At 38.5% G+C, this 10,926-nt stretch overlaps 1 protein-coding gene across 1 annotated transcript; it reads left to right on the top strand.

The window, feature by feature from the left end:
- The first annotated feature begins 8,268 nt into the window (after positions 1-8,268).
- Positions 8,269-10,893, top strand: LOC149637889 (uncharacterized). Its single transcript, XM_089850798.1, has one exon. It carries the CDS (start codon positions 8,269-8,271, stop codon positions 10,891-10,893), a length of 2,625 nt encoding a protein of 874 aa, XP_089706924.1.
- Positions 10,894-10,926: the final 33 nt, after the last annotated feature.

Here is a 10,926-nt window from a genome sequence, read left to right as displayed (position 1 = left end):
AAGGGCCACGAAGGAATAACTACAAATAAACCTAAAATTTTGACTTTTAATAAAGAGAGCTAGAATTTTAGAGCCGTCGAATATGACGTCTGGTTTTACATGGTTATTAATTAACCAATTTAATATAAAATACGAATCAAAACCTTTAAAGTTGTGGGCCACTATAGTCAAATTTTCAAATTTAGGTTTACTTATTTTTATTCGTTTATTGTTCCTTGTATAAGATGTCTCATCTTCTGTTTGGGTCAGATATTTCATAAACTTATCAACACAATCAAAACCTCTAAAAATTTGATAATCGTATTCGGTATCATTAATTTGCATGGCCGAAACTAATAGAACTGGGGTATGTTTAGAGTTCATATCAATAGTTTCACAGTCAAAATAACAAAATCTAGTTTCTTTAAAAGTATCATCAAGGGGTGGAACGTAACACATTTTGGGAGGGTGCTCAATTTTACATCTAGAACAAGTTGTAAGACATTTATGTTTGTCATCGTGAATTTCTTTGCAACATTTTAAGCATCGTTTAATTTTTAAACAAGTGTCATTTTCTATGTGAAATTGGAAACATTCAGGCCCTTTAAAGTATCTATTACAGCTTTGACAGCGAGATATTTCAAGCTGAGGGTCTTCGTGAAAGGTCTCAGAGTAACAACGCCAACATTTGGTTTTTTGATTAAAACATTTGTGTTTTTTTGCGTTCTTTGAATTAGTAAACGTTGTTAAACACGTATTGCAATACGACGTGGCCCCAAACATACTGGCTAAACTTTTAATGACGTGCATGTGTTGATCTATTTGTAATAAAAAAATTTTTTTCTCCGAAAACATTTCACCTTGATAAACCTTTTTGAAATTATCATTAGCACTGAAAATAACTATTTGATACTCGGGTTGCAATACTTTTTGAAACATTGCAATTTTGTCTAAACTAACGGGACCAATAGGTACATTAGCCTTGGCATGAAGCTTTAACGCTTCTTCTTTTTGCGAAGGTCTCTGACCTAGTTGTATACGTCTATAACGATTAAAATCAAAAGTCAAAGTACTAAGCTTTTGTTTCTTTAAATATGTTAAATCAGCAACCATCATCCCGCAAACGATTGGTCTTAATACGCATAGTTCATCATCGTTTATTATGGGTAAAAATGTCCTTCCTTTCTGAATATATTTTTCGAGAGCTATCATCGATCTATTTTTAACAGATCGACGACCTGATATTGGTACATTAACGTTTAAAAATATAGCGTCGAGTCTGACATCACCCTCGAGAAAAAAATTTCGCCGGCTTTGACTTACTTGACTAATGGCAGTCATTAATCTTTCAGCCGTTAACTCATTTAGGGCCATAAAATTTAAATTTATAGCATTTTCCAGTAAGTCAGACCTAACACAAAATCTAACGCTATTGTAACCTTGAGAAGATTCTAAAATTGTCTCTATAATGGATTGAAAGATTTTTTTCAATTGTTCATATACTTCTGTCAATTTGAGCATATGAAGGTCTTTAAAAATAATTTTATATTCAGAGGCTAAACAGTTGAACTTTCGAGAGACAGTTTGGTTAACTTTTGATAATTCGTAAAACCTTTTAGGATTAAAATAGGAAAGATCCAAAGGCTCTTCTTTGGATGATGACATGTTTTCTATTTGATCTTAGGCGCGACTCGAGACAAAACTCTTGACGTATACCTAGGAAACAAACTAAAATATCTAAAATAATATACACTACAAGTTCTAAAATAAAAAAAGTATTAATTTTCTAAAAATACGTTTTAAAAATTCTTTATTGTTTAAATTTACAAATTTCTTAATCAGTTACAGGCATTTTCTTTAAAACTTTGTCTATAAGACTGACAACTTCTGGTACCTCATCAAACTTTAAATTTAATTTTTTTTCGCGCATTTCCCCCCTATATTTTGTTAATAAATAGCCCGTATCTTTAAAATTTTCCAGTTCCAGCATTCCCGGGAAACATAGGGTCTGCTTTAGGGTACCGCATGGTTTGCTTAAATTTTTTTTAACTTCTTCTATTACGTCTATCGAAATACATATTCCATATATAAGGGGTTTTTTAAAAGCGTATCTTCTAATGTCTATATATAATTTATTGTTTAATTTAACTAATTTTACACCGATATTATCGCTCTCGTTAAATTTAATTTCGATAGTTTCCCACGTTTGATTTGCCGTCTAAAGACAATAATGATACATTTGGACATGCAGTTTTAAAAACGTGGAAAATTAAAAAAAACTTACTCTGGACATCGTGATAATTTAGATAGTTTATGGTCGAGAGATATTGGTTCAAGTGATTGTACGCCGCGACTTGCGGGGTTATATACTATATCTAAAACGGCCGACGTATCACGTTAAAATAAGTACATTTTGCACTATCATAGATGTAAAAAAATCTTGTTTCCGTTTTACAAAAACAGCTGCTAGTTATAACGGAGAAAAATATATTATAACCTTGACGTCATACGTATATTTCGAATTACCTTTGACGCCAACCTTGTTTTCGCTTTATTAAAACACCTGTTAATTATAACGAAGCAAAATATAACACGGTATAGGCGCTATATTATTCACCTTCAGGTATAACGAATCCTTGGGTCCTAGCTATTTTGATAGTATTTTATAAAACGAATAAAAAACACAATAAACCATTTAAATTGCAATAAAATATACTAAAAGTACAATAAAACTATAATAAAACACAGTAAAACACAATAAAACACTCTAAAACACAATAAAACACTCTAAAACTACAATAAAACACTCTAAAAGTACACTATACCATAATAAAATACACTAAAAGTACAATAAAACTACAATAAAATACAGTAAAACACTCTAAAACTACACTATACCACTATAAAATACACTAAAAGTACAATAAAACATTTAAATTGCTATAAAACTGCAATAAAACAGTCTAAAATTCACTTAAATTAAAACAAAACACACTAAACTACAGTAAAACATGTTTACACTAGACAGCCAAGAAGAAAAACATTGAATTTTTTGAAAGTTATTTATTTGCCTTAGTTTTCCCAGGTTTGTACGAACCATGAATTAAACCTCGTTCAAATAGACAGTTGTTTAAATGGTAAAAAGATAAGGTTTGAAAATAGGCTTATATTAAAGAAAGTCTGCGAAATACTTATTCGCGAAATAATTATTCGCGTCATTGGATCTCATGTGATAATGAACTTCATGAAACATTAAACTGTTAGTGTTATCACACAAACACTCGGCTAACCTGCAAATCTGCATGGCCTTGAATATATAATGCGTAGCTGTGTCGTTTTCATCACTATAATTTTTCCTTATGGTTTTGTTAGTTTTATATACCATAAACATACACATATGAAGAGCTAAGTTAAGAACTCTTAAGTATTGGTTTGGACAATGAAATTCGTATCCTCCATAATAAAATGTACGAAATTTACATCCCTCCTCATTGCGAGGATGGCAACTACCTAACTGACAAATATTTGAGGTTCCATACATTTTGTTCGGTGTCAGGTGTACGTTAAATTCGTGGATACTATCCCCAGTGAATTCTTTCAATTTGAATTGATGAACCTTGTTATTTATGATACATGGAAACTGTCTAGCAAACATGTTAATTAATGACCCTGGGGGTAATTGCACTGTAGAAGTTAGTAATCTGTACATTGCCAAGTGTTTCAATCCAAAATTTATATTAGGACCATTAACGTATTGCCATATATAACCTTCACCATCGGCTATATTATAGACTTCATTCGGTGTGGGGTTTATTAGTAAATACCCCGTTTCGGGATCTGTAGTCCTTTCGGATTTTCCGTAATCTTTATCCCATCCGATAGCACCAAATTTTTCAATTCGTCTTAAGTTGTTTCGTCTAACGACGGCTTCTAAAGTAATGGGTGAATTCATTCTACAATCCTCACTACAGCAGATAGGTTAGGAAGGGGTGTCCGGTGTATTGTCAGTTTCGGAGAACGCTTTTGATTCGTCCCTGATGGTGTAAAAATTAACCAAATACTCTAACTGTTTGTTATAAGAGAGTAAAATATATTTCCAATTATCTTTGACGTCAACCTTGTCTTTGCTTTATAAAAGCAACTGTTATAAGAGAGAAAAATATATTTCCAATTATCTTTGACGTCAAGCTTGTCTTTGCTTTATAAAAGCAACTGTTATAAGAGAGAAAAATATATTTCCAATTATCTTTGACGTCAACCAACCTTGTTTTCGCTTTATAAAAGCAACTGTTATAAGAGATAAAAATATATATCCTTTACAAAAGTAACCTTGGTTCGCTTGTTAAGGACTCTCGCTAAGGGGATTCGAACTCGTGAACAACGAGTTTAAAGGCAGATACGTTAACGAGCGAGCCAATGTTACTTGAGGGTGTATTCGGTTGATGACAATAGTACCGTGGATTTATTAATATAATATGATTCTTTCCCCCCGTGACGAAAAGTATATCTACTGAATAACCAATGTAGTTTTTGCTAACGCAATAGTCGAAAAAATCGTTTAGTTCTAGTTCTTGATAATATGTCTACTGATAAAATGAAACCTTATCCGACTGGATGTTATCAATGCGGCGGAAGCCTTATTGAGTTTCCAGATCACGCCGGACAAACGTTTTATTGCGATGGAGATCTCGATTGTCCTTTAAGACATCACACTGTTTTTGTAACAAAAAATAATCACATACACCCGATAGAAGAAAAATTTCAACCTTTGAGTCCGGATAGAGTGTGTTTAGTATGCGGTACGTATTCGTCAGCGAAGGACGCTCGTAACGCCGAATGTTCCGAAGAAGGCACAACTTGTCGGTTTACGGCTAAATCCGTTATAAAAGCGAGAGGCACCACGACCGTACACTGTAAAATTTGTTTTTTTTGGCATTTAAAAAACACCAAATGCGACACGAAAAACCGTTGCTTCAAATGCGACAAACTTTACCTGATGAGAGAAAATCATCTTTGTGTAAAAAATTAAAAATAATAATAAAATGTTGCTTAGTTTTTCACATATAATAACTGTACATTCCCAATAGCAATCCAATATTATAACGATATTTTTCGTTTGAATCAACTAACCATTCCACGAACATCTGTCACGACAAAACGGAAACAGTAGGTGTACCATTTTTGAACATTTTTCTCCCAATGTTAGTTCAATATAAACCAACTAGTTTTTCTACCTTTGGCTGCATAGTGATAATTTATCTTTGCGTATGAATTTACGATTGTAGGTTTGTTGTTTGTACATTTTTTTATTTAAATGAGAAAGTATACAGATCATATACAAATAACATTGAGATTACTTGAATATCAAGTTTTGATTAACTTAGTTTTGAAGCTGTTGTTTGTACATTTTATATTTAAATCAACATTTATACAGATGAGATTACTTGAATATCAAGTATAGATTAACTTAGTTTTGAAGGAGTCTATTTTCTCAGGCATACTCCAGGAACATTTCGTGGAGGTTATAGTTGGGCATCATATCGACGTCTAAGACTTATACAAATTCTGTGGGGGGAATTTCTTCTCGCCATCTTACGTAATAAGTTGTTGGGGTACGGCCCTTTATGGCTATAGTTTTCACCCGCAACTCTGACTGACTGTAGTTTATCTATCAAAGATTTACAAGGGTCTCTGCGACTTTCTTCAGCCATTAATGGATCTAAGCGGTTAGGTTTAGACACGTTAGGACGAGTCCTGGCATTTGGTGTTGACCTGTAAACAGGGTAGCCTCGGCCTCCACCTTGGCTTTAGTACCATTCTAATAGAAAATTAGATGTGAATTGCTTTGAATACGCCAGATTTGAAAGGTGAGTATTTACACACGCTTACTTTTCTGTGATTGTATTTTGAAACTAAGTACTGGTATTTGATTCCGTTTGGGCTGACAAATCTTTGTTCCTTTTGTAAGCGTAACTCTACACCCGTATCATCTCTTATCAATGACGTCACAGCTACAATTGTAGAAGATTTAACCCTTGGCAATGTACGTTTAAAGCTTCCATTCGTCTCTTATCAATGACGTCACAGATACAATTGTAGAAGATTTAAGCCTTGGCAATGTACGTTTAAAGTTTTTATCGTCTCTTATCTATGACGTCACAGTTGTAGAAGAGACTGACTTTTAATTACCATTAAAAACAATACCATAATCAAAATAAACTCCTTGAAAAAAGGTTAAAATTTTGAGTCAAACTAAATATTACAATGGATTGCGCAACTTTCAGCCTATCATTAACCCTTGGCCATGTACGTTTAATAAATTCTCGTCTCTTATCAATGACGTCACAAATACAATTGTAGAAGAGACTGACAGGTGTTTTCCCGCCAATGACGTCACAGATACAGTTGTAGACAGGACTGCCAGATACCCGCGCAATGTTTTCCCGCGAGGGGGCGCGCGAGTTTTCCCGCGAGGGGGCGCAGCCGCCAGGGGGCGCGCGGGGGCCCGCGAGTTTTCCCGCGAGGGGGCGCGCGCGAGTTTTCCAGGGGGCACGCGCGAGTTGGGGGCGTGGCGAGAGGGCATTGACACTGTGACCTTGACATTCTACACCTACACTCTACACCTACATTCTACACCTACGGAGGTACGAAGTGTAGCCCTATACTACTCACCGGATCGCCAACTTCCATTTTGCCTGCCACCGGATCGCCAGGCACCCATTTTGCCTGCCAACGGATCGCCAACATCTTCTTCGCCTGCCATCGGATCGCCAGCCCCCATTTTGCCTGCCACCAGATCGCCAGCACCCACTCCGCCTGCCACCGCATCGCCAGCACCCACTCCGCCTGCCACCGCATCGCCAGCACCCATTTCGCCTGCCACCGCATCGCCAACATCTTCTACGCCTGCCACCGCATTGCCAACATCTTCTCCTGCCACCGCATTGCCAACATCTTCTCCTGCCACCGCATCGCCAACATCTTCTTCATCCGCCACTGCATCGCCAGCACCCATTTCGCCTACCACAGAATCGCCAACATCCATTTTGCTTACCACTGCATCGCTTATATCTTCGCCTGCCACCAGATCGCCAGCACCCATTCCACCTGCCACCGCATCGCCAGCACCCATTTCGCCTGCCACCGCATCGCCAGCACCCATTTCGCCTGCCACCGCATCGCCAGCACCCACTCCGCCTGCCACCGTATCGCCAGCACCCATTTCGCCTGCCACCGCATCGCCAGCACCCATTTCGCCTGCCACCACATCGCCAGCACCCATTTCGCCTGCCACCGCATCGCCAACATCTTCTCCGCCTGCCACCGCATCGCCAACATCTTCTCCGCCTGCCACCGCATCGCCAACATCTTCTCCGCCTGCCACCGCATCGCCAACATCTTCTCCGCCTGCCACCGCATCGCCAACATCTTCTCCGCCTGCCACCGCATCGCCAACATCTTCTCCGCCTGCCACCGCATCGCCAACATCTTCTTCGCCCGCCACCGCATCGCCAGCACCCATTTTGCCTGCCAACGGATCGCCAACATCTTCTTCGCCTGCCATCGGATCGCCAGCCCCCATTTTGCCTGCCACCAGATCGCCAGCCCCCATTTTGCCTGCCACCAGATCGCCAGCACCCACTCCGCCTGCCACCGCATCGCCAGCACCCACTCCGCCTGCCACCGCATCGCCAGCACCCACTCCGCCTGCCACCGCATCGCCAGCACCCATTTCGCCTGCCACCGCATCGCCAGCACCCATTGTTCAGTCGAACAACATCACTTATTCGTTGTAATGCAGAGTCAGCTACATTATTATGATATACTCCATGTTTTTCATTATTCAAAAAGTACCTGTAGTTAATTCTATACCAAGCCTTATACCTATCCTATCGGGGGATATTTTGTAAAAATGGGGGTAAATGTCAATCGGGGGCTTCTTACACACAATAGAGGACTGGTTTTTCGAGCAAAACATCTTTGAAAGAGAATTTTTAGTATAACGTTCGGCACCTTACTGGAAAGATCACAATTTTTGTTTTTTGATTTTAAATAAAGTTAGTTTGTTACTTTGGTCATTTCTTTCTACATATAATTCACGAACATTTAATGGTCCGTCGAGCCGGATATTCAAAGCGGTTTATAAGAACAATTAGTCGGTCAAGACATTTTGTTTGTTGTCATCAAACCCGAACTGGATAAATAATCGTGATCAAATTGTGTGTATGGCAACGTAGTGACTCTAGTTCAACAACATTTCAACTTGAGTGCATTTCTTAACATTTAACTATGGATCAACTGTTAAACAAAAGGAAAATCATTAAAGGACAAATCACCAGAACTGAGACTATAGTAGCAAATCATGCTACCACACCTTTAAGTGATGCAGCTTTACAAATCTACAAAAACAAGGTGGAACATTACACCAAGGAGCTGGACACACTTCAAAATAGTATCATCTCAATATGTCCTCCCGAAGATTTTGATGCTCATGCAGAAGAATACCATTATCAAAGCACAAGGTTAGAAGACTTAATGATCTTTTTCACTGACGTTATTACTCAAAGAGCAGCAGCTCTTAGTACACAACCAACTAGCTCAGGGAGTGTAGCAGGGTCAACTCTTGGGGACATCAAATTACCCAAGTTAGAAATACCAACTTTTAGTGGAGCATATACAGAATGGATCCCATTTCATGACTTATACGTGACAACAGTACACGCTAATGCAAAACTATCTGATGTGCAAAAGTTTCATTACCTCAAACAAGCGGTACGGAATGAGGCAGCACAATTAATACAGTCCATCCCAGCTACCGAGGCCAACTACAAGGAAGCGTGGGACATACTGTTGAATAGATTCAATAATGAAAAGGAAATAATCGATGCACATCTCAAGCGTCTCTTTACACAACCCAATATTACATCTGAATCTGCCACAATGATTCGTCGTCTCATCGACACAACAGTAGAATGCGTAAGATCTTTGAAGGTTTTAAAACAACCAGTAGACTACGGGGACGCAATACTAGTGTATACAGTCAAAGGGAAGTTAGATAATGAGTCTCGCAGACAATGGGAGCTCTCTCAAACGGGTAGTTCATTACCCACATTCGATCAATTAAAGCTGTTTCTTGAAACACGAGCAAGAGCGTTATCGGCAGCTCAACCAACAGGTACACAAGCCAAACAGAAGCACATTCAAGAAACATTCAAGAAATCAGCAGTTGCTCATTATGGAACAGCTCGAGGCAAATGCAGCATTTGTTCAAATGGAGGACACGCCATTTACAAATGTAATGTCTTTTTGAAAGCATCAAATGAAGATCGTTGGAACTTAGTCAAGAAGAATGCCTTATGTAGTACTTGCTTGCGATCAGATCACCAAACGCGTGATTGCAAGGGTGGAAATTGTCGAAAATGTTCTTCAAAACATAACACTCTTCTACATCCAACTGAAACAAGAGAAACATTAGAAGAAAAGGATCAGTCAACCAATACTATCGTTTCTCATATTTCACAATCAGGTGGCAAAGCAAATGTCCTCTTAGCCACTGCAGTCATTCACGTTAAAGATGCAGCTGGAAGATATCAAAAGGCAAGAGCTCTTTTGGATCAAGCTTCTCAAACAAGTTTTATCAGTGAATCCTGCGTACAGAAATTGCAACTGAAGAGATCAAGGTTATCCATATCAATAGGAAGCATTGGAGACAAAGAAATTGACTATTGTCACAACAGCGTCAGTCTACACATAAGGACAAGCTCAACTAGCAACGAGGACTTAATAGTCGAAGCACTTCTTCTCAAGAGAGTCACAGGACTGATGCCCCTAAAACCATGTGATCCTAGCAAGTGGTCACATATCAAAGGATTGCAATTAGCTGATCCAACATTTCACATACCAAGTGAAGTTGACATCTTACTTGGAGCTGACATTTACATTGACATAATGGAAAATGGAATAGTAAAAGGACCACCTAACACACCAGGGGCATTTAACACTATTTTCGGATGGGTCATATCAGGGCAATCAACCTCGTTTGACAATCAAGCCCACAAACAAGTCCATCACTGCTCACTCAACAATCAAGTTGAAAATTTCTGGACCTTAGAAGAACTTTCAAATAGAAAACCACTTTCCGCAACAGAAGCCGAGTGTGAGAAAATCTTCACTGATACCCATTCAAGAGACAAATCTGGAAGATACGTGGTGCGACTACCATTCAAAACAAACCCAAACGTATTGGGTGATTCAAGAAAAACAGCAATTCGAAGATTCAAATGTGTGGAAAGACAATTAGAAAAAGATCCCGCCAAAAGCGAAAAATATCAACAGTTCATGACTGAATATCTTGCTCTCGGACATATGGAACTGGTGAATGAGGAATCAGAGAGGACAACATCTGGTCCTACTTTCTACCTACCACATCATGCAGTCATGAGCGCATCAAGTACAACTACAAGTCTACGAACTGTTTTTGATGGCTCAGCCAAATCATCAACAGGAGTCTCACTCAATGACATTCTTCTTGTTGGACCCAAGCTGCAGGAAGATCTGATTAATCTTCTCATTCGATTTCGTTTGCATTCCATTGCAATAGTCGCAGATCTTGCAAAAATGTACAGACAAATTTTAGTACATCCAGATGATACTGACTTTCAAAGAATAGTCTGGAGATCAAACATGAATGATGCCATTCAGACATACAGATTACTCACAGTAACATATGGAACATCTGCAGCTCCTTATTTGGCAGTAAAAGTATTGAAACAATTGGCTCATGACGAGAAAGAAGAGTTTTCTTTGGCGTCACCAGTTCTTGCAAATGACTTTTATGTGGATAATCTAATGTCAGGAGGAGAAACATTGTCTGCAATCTTAGACCTGCAAGCAGAATTGCTGAAGTTAACCTAAAAAGGAGGATTCGAACTCAGAAAATGGGCGTCA

This window comes from Phalangium opilio, unplaced genomic scaffold, assembly GCF_054372755.1.
Source record: "Phalangium opilio isolate 3A_F unplaced genomic scaffold, DU_Popi_V2 ptg000094l_1, whole genome shotgun sequence".
NCBI lineage: Eukaryota > Metazoa > Arthropoda > Arachnida > Opiliones > Phalangiidae > Phalangium > Phalangium opilio.
Note: the sequence above shows the minus strand (reverse complement) of the source record. Positions and strands in the feature narration are given on the sequence as shown.